This window comes from Ursus arctos, chromosome X (assembly GCF_023065955.2).
Source record: "Ursus arctos isolate Adak ecotype North America chromosome X, UrsArc2.0, whole genome shotgun sequence".
NCBI lineage: Eukaryota > Metazoa > Chordata > Mammalia > Carnivora > Ursidae > Ursus > Ursus arctos.
The window spans coordinates 78058748-78074197 of record NC_079873.1 but is presented as its reverse complement, the minus strand read 5'-3'; the positions used below and the strand labels follow the sequence as shown (position 1 = coordinate 78074197).

Sequence of the window (15450 nt, the reverse complement as noted above, 5' to 3'; positions counted from 1 at the left end):
TCTCCAGCTTCCATTTCTGAGACCAGTTCTTACAGCCAGCAAGCAGCAGAGCAGGCCCCACTCTGGCCTCAATACCCTGGGGACAGCAAGGACATTCGGCAGGTCCCCCCCAAATGCAGCAGCTGTGGGAGGAGAAGGAGGCTGGGAGCTGAGCCCTGGCCTTGAGCCTTTCCCTCTCCCACAGCCAGTGGTGTTAAAAGAGTAAGAAGGAGCTGAAGTATTCTTTTGTTCCCAGGGCCAGAGTTTGGCAGGGAGGCCTGGAGATAGAGCTGCCCAGCTGAGCAGCTAAGTCTCCACAGCCCTAGGGCAGGGGCCCCAGTCTCTCCCCCAGGACTGTTTATCTTTAGGCAGCTTAACTTTCTTGACTAGCTGTCACCCATGTCAAGGGAACTTTAATGAGATTCTTGGCCTGAAACGGTGTCAGAGGCCACGAGTCGGCCATTGAGAATGCGTGCTCAAGGAATGTTCTAGCATGAAGCTGGGCATGGAGCCCAGATCCCCAACACACACCTCAGGCAGCACGGGTGTTCCTTAAAATTAACCTGGAGGGAAAACATCTCCCAGCATTGGCCTCTGCCTGACCTCATGGTTTCTCATTACTGTGGCCTGCCAGCCCCGTTCCTGGAGCACAAGAAACTCAAAACAGGTTTCTCTACAGGGAAATACTTCCAAAGTTTGGGCCTTGAAGGAAATGGGCACTCGAGAGCTTTGATTTCAGCCTTACCATCCTGGAGGGGAGGGCACGTGTCCTCCCGGGTAGGGCCCTCCTCAGGGAACCGTACACCAGATAGCTTGATCTACAGCCAGTCAGCCTTCTCTGACAAGTTCCCAGTCAACATGACCCCACTCTGCTCTCACTCAGAGCAGACGCACCCTCGTAACAGCTTTTTGGCCTCTGCAGATTCTGTCGAGAATCAATCGCCTCCCAATCCTGTTGCCTGATACAATTTGACAACCACCCCAGCAAACACTCACAGTCCTTCGCCCCGATGCTGATCTCACAAGTCAGAGGTTTTCTTTAGGCTGCGTCCCCAGGAACTCCCTTTACCACTCCTCCAGCACAGAGCCGTAATTGAATGCAGCACCACCCACACACACAAAATACCTCTAGGAGACACGGTACATAACAGATGCCTCACAACATGCAACACATCTCAGTAAATCTCACCCTGATTTGGCTTCATGGCACCCAAGGACCCATTTACCTCACTGCGGGCAAACTGCCCACACATGCTGCAGTGACTGTCACTGGACCCTTGAGTGATAGTACACACAGGACCGCACACAAAGTGTCAGCGGCCCCATTAGTGAGAATTCAACCCTTAACCTGCTGCTTCGGTCCACCTACAGCACAAATCCTACATAGCAAGATCTACATCTTCCCTACCATGCCTAGCCCGCCGCAGCTGCCACAGGCCCTCAGCAGCCCAAGATCTCTTGGGTGAGGTGGGGGGTTACGGAAAGGGTTTTCTAGGACTTCCAGGGTAAAAGATTGTTTCATAACATCTGCCCTCCTAAGGCTGAGGCAGGATATGCCTCAAAGACCCTGAGCTCCCTGACCTATAGCAAATTTCTTCTATCCCATTCCTGCCCACAAACTAGGCCCCTACAAATATGGCCTCCCTCCGCCCCCTACTCCCCCCGCCATGGACGGATGCCCATGCTCTGTGTTTGATGCCCGCCTACTGCCTGTTCACCATACATCCAGATACCCAGTCCTCCCATCCAAAGACTTCATGAGCACTAAGGCAGATGTCATGGTTAGGTCTGATACCCCAGACCTGTGGCTTAGTGCTCCCTAGCCATTCTAGAAGGAGGCAATCCTAGGCTTCTGGACCCAAGCTGCTGCACTCCTTCCCCTGCAGCAGATAAATCTAACTTCCCAGCAGTTCTCCCCACTGGCCCGCTGCTCGACTGCAACAGAGCACCCCAACTATCTCACCCTCCTGACCTTGCTGGCAGCCACTTCTTTCTTTAAGACCCTGAGCCAGACTTAGGAACTGGAAGGGGCTGGAGGGTGTTCTCTGTGTCTTAACTTAGGCCAACAGAAGCCCATCTGTTCCTTCTTGTCTGCATGGGATGAGCAGAGCTTGCCTTTGCTCTATTTCGGCACCTGACCCGTTGTTTAGGGGAAGCCCAGGAAAATTCATCCAAGGCCCAGGTCTCAAGGGAACAAGATTTGGAATGAGTGAAGAGAACAGAGTGACTCTTCGTATTAGATTCCACTGTGGCCACAGGCTTCTGTTGCTTTGGTCTTGAGGACAGCTCACCCCAAACAGGAGTAGAGAGACATCCTAGGGGAGCAGCCAGGATGCATCTCTCTGTCCAACCAGAGGCTGGGGCTAACAAAGAGCAAGGCAGAACATTAATACTTTTAGAGGTATTAGAATTTAATGTGTGAGTGAGGCCAGGGGAGTACTGACGTACAGTAGATCTGCAGGATAGATACGTACGTATATCAACTTAGGCAAATTAAATCAATTGCAGGGCTCTAGGTTATGAAGCTCCTTTTGTAGAAAGCTGCCTAAGTGGGCTCTGACTCTGTTCAAGTTTCCCAAGCCCACTCCCCCGCCCCCCACCCCCTTCTATCTACTCTGAACAGTTTCTGGATAAAGGGATTACGGTATATGTAGCCTAGGAAGTTAGCTTACTTTGAGATTGGGTTCACCTTCCAGAGTTAGAAAGACCAGTTTTATGCAAAGGAAGGCCTTGCTGTTGTCTGGGTGAAAAGTGGAGGGCTTCCTGATTTGTGGCCAGCGGCTCCTAGGAAGGGACCGCTATTTAGGGTTGCCGCTTGCATCTGTCTTATGAGTAGCTGGGAACAATCAGCCACCTCATCTGATTCGGCCTGAAAGAAACAAGGGTCCCAGCCTGCAAGAGGGTTGGGCAGTCACACTCCTCCAGGCTAGTGAGTGACTTCTCCTTCCTCCACCCAAGGAGAGCAAGACCCCCTCGCTGAGCAAGCTGCTGCCCCTACCCCAGCACTGTGAGGGCAGACCGGGATGAGCTAAGGGTGGCTTCAGCGGGATTCCCAGAACAACTCAGCTGGTGTCTCAGGATGCTCAGGCCTTCAGGAAGGAGGAGAATCGGGGTTTAGGGGGGGAGCTAAGCCCATAAGTATCTCTTTAATGTTTCCCAATGTATGGTGTAAGTAAGAATCAGAATGAACCGTTCCCCCCGCCTTGAGGAAGGTCTGCCAGGGCCTGAGGCAGAAGGAACTGAAGATATTCGAAGGGGAAACAACATTTAGGTAGCATCAAGATGGCTAGAGAGAGGCCGTCAAACTAAAATAGTATGACGCACACTGCCCAGACATTTTCAGCGGCACTTCTTTTGCGGGGGAGGGTTTGTGTCTTGGGGATACCCTTCTGCCTCCCTGAGTTGGGCCAGAGAGAAGGGCTAACCCCTGTGGATTCATACTGCTGGAACCCTGGGGTCATCAGGCTTCCTTATCTCCATAATTCCATGGAGAAGGGAAAGGGGCTTATGGGCACTGCTTAGCTCTGCCAGGCGGCTTCTCTGAATGGCCTCCAAGTGCCATTTGCCTGGACTGCAACAGAAACAGACTTAAGGGACTGGTCTCAAACTTGAGGATTAAAGGGCACATTTCTAGAGTTGAGGGAACCATGCCTCTCCCTCCCCCAGCCCTGAAGCATCCACTTCACATACTAGCGGATCCCTACGGCTGCCCAGAGCCCAAATAACTCCGGCTGAGGAATGTGGGCCCGGTGGGGACTGGAAAGGTTGGGTGAAGGCTGATGGAAGACTTTGACCAGAACCGGGAGAGGACTATGGATTATAGGATGGGGATCTGGCTCCATCAAGAGGCCAACAGGGTGTTGGCAGTCACATCAGAGCTGCGCACACTGGGGAAGGCGTGGCGGAGCTTCTCCATGATGTCCTCTAAGCACAGGCTGACATCTTGGCTCTTCGACCCCACATCATCTAAGTTGGAAAAGAGAGATTTGGGAAGAGAACTAGCCAAGGGGCTGAGGTGGGATGCTGCCTACTGGAGGACAAACCCACAGCATTTGTGTCTTCCCCGCACAATGCCTGGTACATAGGAGGTGCTCAATATACACGTGCAGAATGAGCAAACAAATGCATCGGTCAGTAAGGCCACCTTATCCCTGATGCTAAGCTCAAAGCCATGAGGGGAAATCAGTCCCAGCCCTAGCAGGACCTTGGGCAGATCTGGGGCAGGATGAAGCCATGGAGGAAGGGGCTGGGAGGGGCCGGGAGAACTTACCTGCAGCCTCAGTATCTGGAGTAGTCTGTCCCTTCTCCTGGGGGTGACTGCCTTCTGACTGCTGCGGAGAGGAAGCTAGGGACGAGCCTGCAGAGCCATTGCCATCGGATTCGGTGGTTGGCTAGCAAGAGGTGAGGCACGACTTAAGAGGCTCTGCTTTTCCGACCTTACTTTGACTCCTGAGTTTAGAAGGGGTTTTAGAGACCTCATGCCCATCCCTTTGCCCTTGGACTTTAAGAGGTTTTTGGTAGTGCTCCAAACAGTGGCTTCCCCTTTTAAGAAACTTCTTAGAATACTCAGTGACCAGTTACCTTCTTCCTTCAACAACATGTGTCAAAGGTTCCCAGTTCTTATAAGGATGGCATTGCACCTAAAGGTCTCTTGCTGTCATCTCAGCTATAATTAAGCTATTTAGAACACAGCTGTCCCTGAAAATATAGAGTTGCACACCTGATCCTCGGTTCATGATATAATATATGTTAAGACCCTCCAGGAATTCATCTAGAGGCTATCCCTTGGAGGATCTGGGGAAGAGGCATTGGGTGGTATTACTTGGCATACATAGTGATAATACAGTTGACCCTTGAACAATGCAGGGTTAGGGGCACTGACCGCCCCCTCTGTGCAGTCAAAAATCCGTATATAATTTTGACTCCCCCAAAACTTAACTACTAATAGCCTGCTGTTGACCAGAAGCCTTACTGATAACATAAACAGTAAACAAACCTAGTTTGTATGTATTATATTCTACATTCTTACAATAAAGTCAACTAGAAAAAAGAAAATGTTATTAAGAAAATTATAAGGGGTCGCCTGGGTGGCTCAGTCGGTTGTGCGTCTGACTCTTGGTTTCAGCTCAGGTCATGATCTCAGGGTTGTGAGATTGAGCCCCGAGTTGGGCTCTGCACTTAAGACTCTGTCTTTCCCTCTCCTTTTGCCCCTCTCCCTCTCTTTCCCTCTATAAAAAAAAGAAAAAGAAAATCATAAGGAAGGGAAAATACATTTACAGTACTGTACAGTAAAAAATCCACAAATAGGGGCACCTGGGTGGCTCAGTCAGTTAAGCATCTACCTTTGGTTCAGGTCATGATCCCAGGGTCCTGGGATCCAGCCCCATAGCCCCACATTGGCTCCCTGCTCAGCGGGGAGTCTGCTTCTCCCTCCCTCTGCCCCTACCACCTCGTGTGTGGGTTTTCTCTCAAATAAATAAATAAAATCTTTAAAAAATCCGCATATAAGTGGACCCACACAGTTCAAACCTGTGTTGTTCAAGGGTCAACTATAATTGGTAACATTTACAAAGTATTTACTACATTCCTGGCATCGTGCTAAATTCTTTAAATACATTATCTCATTTTATGTTCACAATTCCATGAAGTTGGTATGTTATTATCCCTGTTTTACAGATGAGGGGACTGGGGATAAGTGAGGCTAAGTAACTCTCCTAACAACCTGACATTCAGGAATTGGCAGAGCCACGTTCAAACCCAGGGCTGTCTGACTCCAGAGCTACTCTATGTCATATATAGGACCTCTCAAAGACGAGAGGGACAAACGGGAATGAAGAGCTCCCTTCCCAGCAAAAATCTTTCTCTCGCCCGGCACGTCCAAACCTGCTTCTTCCCAGCAAACACCATAGTAGCGAAATCATCGTTTTGGGTGATTCTTTGAACTCTGTTCTTTCGATACCAGATTCAAATGGGTTGTGGGGAAGTGAGCACTCAGACTTGGCCAAGCGCACACCAGCCCTTTCTCCCCCCTCCCCTCCTCCCCACCTACCCTAATCATCAGCCCAGTTCTCTTCAGAAAGTCATCCAACAGCCCCTGCCTGGGAGCTCTTTCTTTCCTCCCCTTTGCTGCACTCCCCAGCGCCCCACTTCTTGGAGCTGGGGGCATGGGCAGTTCTGGTCCTGCCCCCTAGCTCCAGCCTCACCTGCAGGAGCAGCTCCCTTAAGCGCTGCAGCTGAGACTCCAGTTGCTTATTGTGGTCCTCGAGGATCTGCATGCGTGTCTCCAGGCGGCTCTTGTGCTGCCGAAGGATGCGGGCCTCGGCCAGAAGCTCCTCATTGCGGTGGTCCTGTGCTGCCTCAGCAGAGCCCTCAGCCAGGGTGGGCGCCTCGGCAGCCTCCTCATGCTGCCACTTCAGGCGCTTCAGCTCTCCCTGGAGAATCCTGCCCAGGAGAGAGGAGCCAAGACCTATGGCCCTAACAGAGTACCGACTGTCTGGGTCCCAGATGTCCCCTCATACCCAGGTGTGAGCGCTCCCTTCGCTCTCCCAGCCCCACCCCAGCCACGTTCTGGCTCGAATGGCCATATCCATTCTTCTCCAGTACATATGTCATTTACTCTGCCATCCTTGGGCCTCAGAGCAGAGAGAGTTGACATTTCATATAACAAATGTCTCGGGGCTTTGATGTGCTGCTTCAGGAATTAATTCTGACCTTAAAATCAGAGCAGAAACTTAGTCTGCAAATAAATGAGGTATTAGGGCCACTGACTCACCTACTCCATTTTTAGATTTTTAGATTCCAGTGGAAGACAGACAAAAGATCACCCGTCTTGCCTCTTCTCCCCACTCACCCTCCTCTTTGGCCCAATTTGAGCACCCCTGTTGAGTCATCAAGAAACAGATTCCAAAGAGATGGTCTACTTTTCGGAACATTACTTTGTTTTGCAACAGAATCACTCTCTCACCAATGCTTCCCCCGGGCCTGCCCACAGCTGATGTAACACAGTGCTTCTCAAACTATCTGTAGCAAAAAAAACCCAGGCGAGGTGGGGGTTCAACCACTATGGACCAGTAAGTGGTCCAAATGCCTATGGCTAGTACACAGCTCACATCGCACGTGACTTGCCACACAAGTTCAACAGCATGCACATGGGTCTACGCCTGATTCAATGAAAAGTCCGCTAATTATGTGCATGGAAGACACGGCAATGTCGAATGGCTATAAAAGTTTCTAGAAGCTTCCTTTCTATGTCTGTATTTATCTTGTCTTGAACCCGTAGCGAACACTTGGCAGACTGGCCCTGTTCAAAGGACTTGCCACTCCAAGTAGTCTGTTGGCCAGCAGCATGGGCTTCCCCTGGGAGCTGGTTAAAAAATGCAGAACTCAGGCCTCACCCCAGACCTGTGACTCAAAACCTGCATTTTACTCAGCTCCCCGGGTGACTTGAATGCACACTAAGCTTTGAGAAGCACTGGTCTGAGGAATACTTCGGGTTCTATCGCTTGCCCCCAAAGTGGCTTGAACCCTTTGACACGGGCCCCTACTGACACCCGTACTTTATGGAAATTAATGTCATCGTCGTAATCTTCACTTTCCCTCTTCCAGTCCTCAGATACTCCACGCAATGTGACCCTTCTCTTGTTTTATTACTTTCAGTGAGTGGTAAGTGCCTCTTTCCGTTTCCAACACTGAAAGTTCCTCGAGGGCAGAGACATGCATTCTCTGTTCTGCATTCTTTGTGTTTGCACTCTCTCTGCTTGCGTCTACTGGGTACTTGAAACTATCTGGATGAGCACTGGGTGTTACACGCAACTAATGAATAATTGAACACTACATCAAAAACTAATGACGTACTATGCAGTGGCTAACTGAACATAATAAAAAAATATTTGGGATGGGTTAAAAGAATTCAAATAATGATTACAACAGCTAACATTTGTTGAACTCTTACTATAAGCCAGGTACTGGCTAACACATTTATATGCCTGATTTCATTTGCAATTCACAAGTGACCCTAGGAGGTAGGGTCCTAGTGACCCTATTATCATCATCTGTATTTTATAGATGAGGAAATGAAGGATCACCAAATATTAAGTCACTTGTTCAAGGCCACATAGCTAGGATGTGGAAGTGTCAAGGCTCGAAATTAAACTGTTTGACTCTCAAACCCACATAGATCTGTGCCGTCACCACACCCACCGGTTCTCATCCTCTAAGTGGGCCAGGATCTTCTCTAGCTCCCCCTTGCTTTCTGTGGCCACGCTGCATGGGGCCTGCTGTCCAAAGGCTGGCTCCCGGTCTGTAATGGGGCTGGAGTGACGCAGCAGGTACTGGTCCTCATCTCTGCGTGGGTGTGGGGAGAGAAGAGGAGGTGGCCAGGCAGTGAACCAAGAAACATCTCAGGGCATGAGTTCTCAGCTCCCAGCTCTGGCCCCAGGAGACATAGGCTGGAAGATTCACTTCTAAGTCACATAGAGAGGGAAAGGCTATATATTCAGGTTTAGAGGAATGAAAGTGTTTAAAGGTGGCAGAGGTCGTAGTTGAGGGTATAGGAGGGAGTATTTTCAGGATGCTGGGGCTTCTGGGTTCTACCTAAAGCCCCCTGGGAAGCAATGAGCAAATCACTTTCCGGTCTGTGCTGTTCCCTGAACTGTGTCCTCCTCTTCCTCACCCTGCAGGGGGCTCACTGCCTGTCTAAGTTTCAATCAGGGCCAGCTTGATCCATTGGCCAGTAGCTCCTAAGCCCCCCCCCCCAGAGCTTGCCAGGGACCTCTGTAGGGATAAAGGGCCCCTTCTCTGAGCTATAAAACTGGGAATCTCTCTGGTCACACTTCAGTCAAGTCCCTGGTATCTCCCCAGGGACTGGTGGCACTGAACGGGGCTTTGGCACCTTGAACCAGAAGATAATGGCTCATTTCTGCAACTTTAGATGAGGGCATATTCTTCTTCTTTCAGAGTTAGGCATGGAAGAATGGGATATTGCAAGAGGAAGGGACCTGGGCAGTTGGCAGGTCAGTTGATAGAGGGCTTCTATTACTAAACACTGCCCCAGAAAGCAGCCTTCCTTCCTTCCTCGGGTCCTCTAGGACCCTAACCACCACACGTCCCTCCCCTTGAGGATATATCCTTCCCAAATGGTGGCAGAGGGATCCCAGGGAGAACTATTCCTGGAAGATAAGCAGCTGTGAAAACTTACATGCTGTCATCTGGGGACAGGCTGTCATTAAAGAAGGAACAATTCTGACTTTCCATCTCAGCAAGCCTGAGAAGAAAGAGCAGGAACAGAAGGGAAAGCAGGATGGGGGGGGTCTGCTTTCATTTCAAGGACTCTAATCCCGCAATAGGATCATTAGCTTTGGAGGCTGCCCCAACCACCCTTGAGTGTTGGGCCTTGCTGGCTGCCACATACCCCACGGTGCGCATCCCCCTGGTCTTGACTCCATTCTCTTTGCCCTGACTGAAGACCCCATCCCCCTTAGACTCTTTAAAATCTCCCTCCCCCAAACCTGGTGGTACCTGCTGGCAAAATGCTCAATGCGGGAGTGTGTGTCAGCATGTGGCAACATCGGGGAAGAAGCCAGCCTAGAAGAAAGCAGTGGACTCAGAGGACCCAGGAATGGGCAGCTGAGCAGTCTGTTTCCTCATCACCACCCTCTCCACCCTCCACCACCAAACTAGGGAGTTGGGCAAGAGTTGATGGGAACAGGATACAGAGACTGGATTCTAATCTATTTTTAGGGCCCGATCCCTAGTCAGGCCCAAGCTGAACTTCCTTGTTGCTAGTCAGGTTTGCCTTGGAACACTCCTCTAGCCCGCGTGGGACTCAGCCCCTAGATGGCATCCCCAGCTCAGCAGGGCCCACAGCCCCCTCACTCAGCCCCTGGTACTCACGTTTCACTGTAGTCAGCCTCCAGCACCGACTGCACAGGCAGATAACCTCGCTGAGGGTGTTTGCTGAAATAATGCTTTGAGCGGAATTTATTCTTTAAGGTTGTGGCAAAGTCCCTCATGTTCTCACTGGATGTGGTCTAGGGGGAGACAGGGCAGAGGGACTCATCCAAATGGCTTTGGGATGCTGGGAAAGTGTGGCTGCCCCCCTAGAGCAGGGAACATGACCGGTAATCTACTCTTGTTCATGACTACCACGCCCCACTCCCAGAAAAACGTTGAGAAGGATATACTGCCAAACTGTGAACACTGGTTGCCTCTGGGAAGTTGGACTGGAGAGGTGGGGGCAAGGCTGAGGAGAGAGGGGGACTTGTGTCTTAGACTTTATACACCTCTGTGGAATTTGAATCTTTTACAGTAATTTCTAAAGTAGCTTCTTCTAAAGATACTATATTTCTAAAGTGGTCATTTCTAAAGTATCCTTAGATAAATCCTAGGGGCATAGAAGATGAGCAGGAGGTAGAGGATTATCAGTCCACCATCTCAAGCCAGTTTTCTCTGTATGTTTCTTTTGAAATGATAATAAAGGAAAAATAAAGGGCAAGTCCCCTGCTGCCACTGGGTCACACATGTTTCTGAGCTGATGGACTTTGGAGAAGAGACGACAATTTGGAGAGATGGATTATGGGCAACCACGTTGAAAGATGGGGAGGTAGGGTGGGAGAGAACAGTGGGGTGGGGAGCTGGCAATATGCTTGTGACTTTGGGAGTATCTGTGGGGCAGAAAGGGATATAAGAGTTTGGGGAGTAGGGTCCGCTCAGGGAACTAAGCTTGGAGATATGGGTCCTGAACACAGCAGAGGAGAAACTCTGAGTGGAGTTCAGGAATGCTGACCAACCTGGGCTCTGGTAGCTATGAAGGGCATAGTTTCCAATGAAAACCAAGTGGAATTTGGGGACCCAGGTAAAGAACATACTCTTTTTTTTTTTTTTTTTACCCTCCAAGAGACTGAGTAATTGATTTGAGCACAAACTTTGGAATTGACTAGCAGGGATGGAAGAAATGACAAAGTAGCAGGTGAAGACCAGGTGACGGGAGCCATGCAGGAAGCTAGGCAGGAGAATTTAAAGTGAGCAATGGAAGGAAGGCTAGTTGCCTGGAACTGCCTTGCTCTATTTTTTCCCGAAATTTTCTCTGCAGGAAAATAGTAAATGCCTTTCAAATGGCCATGAGTGTCCTGGGCTGCTATAGCCAGGAATCCCCCAAACTCGTGAATCACCAGGATTATTGGGAGAATGCTCCCCAAAGGAGAGTGGAATATAGTTAGTCCATGCTCGGCCAAGTGGATCAAGGGCCTAGAACCTGATTGCTGCCTCCCCCTCCTGCCCCGCCCAGAGGCTCCATACCGGGGTGTAATACTCCATGATGGGGTAGTGAAGCTTGTTGCCTTTGCTGGCCCTGCCTGTCAAGAAGCAGGTCTGGCAGATGTCCACGTTAAATTGTTTCAGACTCCGGTACCTTGGGGAGACGAGAGGTGGTAGGACAGAGAATCCAATGTACCACAGTGACCTCCCCATTTCCCTAACTTCCAAATATACACACACACATTAGAACGGGGTGAGGCATGGAGTCATAATGTGTTCAATCTCCCATTCATAACAGTGGCTGTGACCTCACTAGATGACTAGCCTTATTCTAGAGACCATAAGCCACCATGAAATTTACATGCTCAGAGTCCCAGGAAGTGTGGGAGACAGCATTGCCTCGCCATCTTTTTTTTTTTTTTAAGGTGGCAGTTGGGAGGGGTAAAGAACTTGTAATATCAAATAGCTTTCTTTTAAAAAAAAGATTATATTTATTTATTTGAGAGAGAGAGCCAGCACAAGCAGGGTGAAGGGCCAAGGGAAAGGGAGAAGCAGGCTCCCCACTGAGAAGGAAGCCCAATGCAGGGCTTGATCTCAGGACCCCGGGATCATGACCCAAGCTGAAGGCAGACACTTAACCAACTGAGCCACCCAGGCGCCCCTCAAATAGCTTTCTAAATGAAGATGTCTCCAAAGGGCCCTGTCTCACAGGTACCACCACCTATGTTGGAGAAGTTACACTTCTGATACAAAGGCACTTATTCTAGCAGCCCTGAGCTGGGAAGTTGCCTAAGTTATTTCCAAAACTTGTTTATAATAATAACTCAGGGCGCCTGGGTGGCTCAGTCAGTTAAGCGTTGGACTCTTGATTCTGGCTCAGGTCATGATCTCGGGGTTGTGAGATTGAGACACACATCAGGCTCCGCTCTAGGCATAGAGCCTGCTTAAGGATTTTCTCTCCCCCTCTCCTTCTGCCTGCCCCCCCCCCCCAGGGCTCATGTTCTCTCTCTCTCTAAAAACAAAAATAATAAATAAATATAATAATAATTCTATTAGTACTGAATATTGACTAGTCCTTCAGATCCAGTTCCAAAGCCCGGTGAACAGCCCAGACCTAGTACTACAGAAAGGTGAAATGCCTACACTTAGAGAAGTCAGAGGATCCAACATCTAGTCCTGGATCTACACTCACCAACTGTGTGAAATTGGGCAAGTCACACGCCACCAGCGTACCTCATTGGCTTATAAAAACCAGGGTGGTTGTAGAGAGAGTGACTTCATGCTTTCAAAAAGTTGAAAAACTGAGCATTTTATGATGAAATCCAAATTCAGGGTAGTGGTAGGAGGAGGGGAATGTAACCAGGGAAACTTTAAATGTATTGCGATCATGCTTTCTTTCTTCAGCCCGGTGGTGGGTGCATACCCTGGAGTGTTGGAGCTGGCTCAAACCAGTTCACGAGAGTCAGCTGTTAAAATTTCAGGGACTTTTTCCAAGCCAGTTGTTAAATACAGCATATATATATATATATATATATATATATATATATACTCACAATTAAGTAAATGATATTAAAAACAAAGGTAACAAATACTCAGAACTCATCACCTCCTGATTATTTTTCTATTATCTATGCTCTTGAGGTTCAGTCTATTGTATCTGCATGCTGTCTGTCAATAGTGTACAACCATGCATCTCTTCTCAACCTCTTGTGGGTAGTTGGACATCAGCCACGGTGGGAGCATTTACATCATGGAAATTAGCAAATACTACAAATCAGGTCTGGGGAGTCTTGCTTTCTGGGGAGTCTGTCGCGAACCATTTGCCAGCATACCATTTGGTACAGAGGTGTTCTCATATGTCAGGATGCTGGGGCTTCTGGGTTCTACTTAATGTTCCCTGGAACACAAGGAACAAACTACTTCCCTTTCTGTACTGTTTCCCCACCCCACCCCCTTTCACTTTTCTATACATTTTTTGTAGGTCTGGAACACTTTGTAATATAGACGAAAACAAAAGAAAGTATTTCACCATTTCCAGTTTTTTAAAATGTCAAACATTCTGCAGTGAATAGGATTACAACAATATATAATGGTGTGCCATAGATTAGCTGTAATTATATAATTATGGAATACATTGTTTCATAATATATGATTTTATATGTAACGTGGCCTTTTTATTATTATCAGTCCAGCAGGTATTGCCTTCCCTACCTGAAGCCCTTGATGGGGCACTGTCTACAGATAGAGCACTTGGTCTGATGCTTCACTTGCTCAGCAATGGTGACCCGATGCAGAACAGCCAGCCACACCATGGATTGGGGCTCCAAGTTGACCCACTCTAGGAACTGTGAGGCTTCAATGACTGACTTCCCAGTGCTCTAGGGAAACAAGAAACCCAATGACAATGACTGAGGCCCTTGTCCCCAGAATGGCAGCCCTCAGAGGGGCAAGAGAACTAGCAAGGCCTGGGTTGGCCTATGGCCTATTCTACAGAGGTGTCCACCTTCTGCCTTGTCCTAGTCGAGCCGGCATCCCCCCCCCAACCCCGCCAGCAGGACTCTGACCTTAAAAGCCCAAAGAACCCTCTGCTTTGTTGTTCCATCTGAACAAACTCCCTTACAGCTGAGTAGTTCAGATTGGAAGCCTTGTTCTTAGTTCTCCCTCCCTTCCTCCCACCCTCCCTCTCATCATCCCTCCCCAGTTCCATACTCACAAAACGGAAGCAACTACGGACACTGGGCTCCACATTGCTGCCCCCAAAGGCTGCCACTTCCCCCAGCTGGCGGGGCACCTGAATGGCCTCATGAAGCAGGACACCGAGGTGGCGCTGGTCACACTGGCTGCCTGAGTTGGCTACTTGGCTGAAGAGGTCTGCTGGCCGCACCATGAGTCATGGCCAACCCCGAAGCAGCAACGGCCAGAGAATGGTGTAAGGAGAAGGAGCAGAAAAGGAAGACAGGGAAAGAGCACATCGACTTAGGTAATGACTTTCAAAACTGGAATACTTAAAGGTCCATCCCTGACCTTCTAGAAGCCCGTGAGTTCTAAAAAGAGCACTCTCTGAGTTCAGAGAGAAAAACAGAGCCAGACAGAGAGAGAGAGAGAACATCAGAAACAGAGGGAGAGAGAGATGTAGACAGAGAGTAGGCTGCATGTGAGACCAACACCAGACACAGATGTGACACTGCCGGGAAAACAGATTCTCAAGAAGCAAGATGAAGGGGCTTGGGGTTTGGGGGTGCCTGAACATGAGTCCCCTCTTGTTCATGTAGGTCATGGAGCCTGACACTGCATGCAGTAGGCTCTCAATTCTCCACACAAATGGCAAGAAACACTGGCACAGATAATCCGCAAAGAGGAGATGATCACCTATGAATTACCTCTAAGTGATTGTGGAACAGACTATGGTACTTATATTTGAATATGGGCTATATCTGCCCTGTGAGAACTACCCCCACCCTACCCCAACCTTAGAAAAGCTCCTTCAAAGGTTCTTGTCCATCTCATACATCGTCTGTGGCTTAGAAAATACTCAGAAGTAGAAGGCAGACAGCTTGAGTTTTAGTTCTGGATCCTTTACTGACTAGCTTGGAGGACTTTGGGTAAGTCATGAACCTCTCTGTGCTGCGGTTCCCTCACTTGTAAATTGAGGAAATAATCACTGTAAGGTTCTTCTCAAATGAATGTTGGGAGAAATCAATAATATCATTGCTATAAACTTGCTTTCTTCTGTCTTCTTCCCTGCAAAGCTCTCCCAGACCCCTGTCATCCCTCTTCTGTGATCTGACATAGCACATACCTTTTGCCATTCAGATTGTTCTAATTAACACTTTCGAAAATGCTTTCTGTGTACTTCCATCACCTCCTCTGGACTGTCAACAACTTGAGGCAGGGACCATGTCTAACTGAACCTTGTACTCACCGCACTTAGCACAGAAAAGCACAAAATGCTGTAAAGAAGACGGAGGATGAAGGGGGAAAGCAAAGGTACTAAAAACTACAGACGTACCTACTATTCACCTCCCAGTAATAATCCCGATGGGGGTTAGTGTGCTCCAACCCACCCCCCATGCAATCACATGGGAAGTTGCCAGTAGAATGTGTGACATGGCTTGAGCTTCAGACTGGGAGAGGGCTAAGCCCGATAGGCCACAGGGGAAAGGCACAAGGAAGTCGGGCCCTTGGATACCCCAGGATGCCAACTCAGAATTTGGTCAA

The 15450-nt window shown here is 49.1% G+C and overlaps 1 protein-coding gene across 1 annotated transcript in view; it reads right to left on the bottom strand.

Annotated features, from left to right (window-relative positions):
- Window positions 1–1673: 1673 nt before the first annotated feature.
- DRP2 (dystrophin related protein 2) overlaps window positions 1674–15450 on the bottom strand; it is a 40228-nt gene continuing 26451 nt past the window's right edge. Inside the window, exons 14-23 of the mRNA XM_026483564.4 lie at window positions 13946–14103; window positions 13444–13610; window positions 11275–11386; window positions 9871–10007; window positions 9496–9561; window positions 9176–9241; window positions 8179–8322; window positions 6183–6420; window positions 4250–4370; window positions 1674–3945 (exon numbers count right to left, since the gene is read on the bottom strand). Coding sequence (XP_026339349.1) covers window positions 3821–3945; window positions 4250–4370; window positions 6183–6420; window positions 8179–8322; window positions 9176–9241; window positions 9496–9561; window positions 9871–10007; window positions 11275–11386; window positions 13444–13610; window positions 13946–14103 — 1334 coding nt within the window. The 3' untranslated portion in view covers window positions 1674–3820. The remainder of the gene's footprint in view (window positions 3946–4249; window positions 4371–6182; window positions 6421–8178; window positions 8323–9175; window positions 9242–9495; window positions 9562–9870; window positions 10008–11274; window positions 11387–13443; window positions 13611–13945; window positions 14104–15450) is intronic.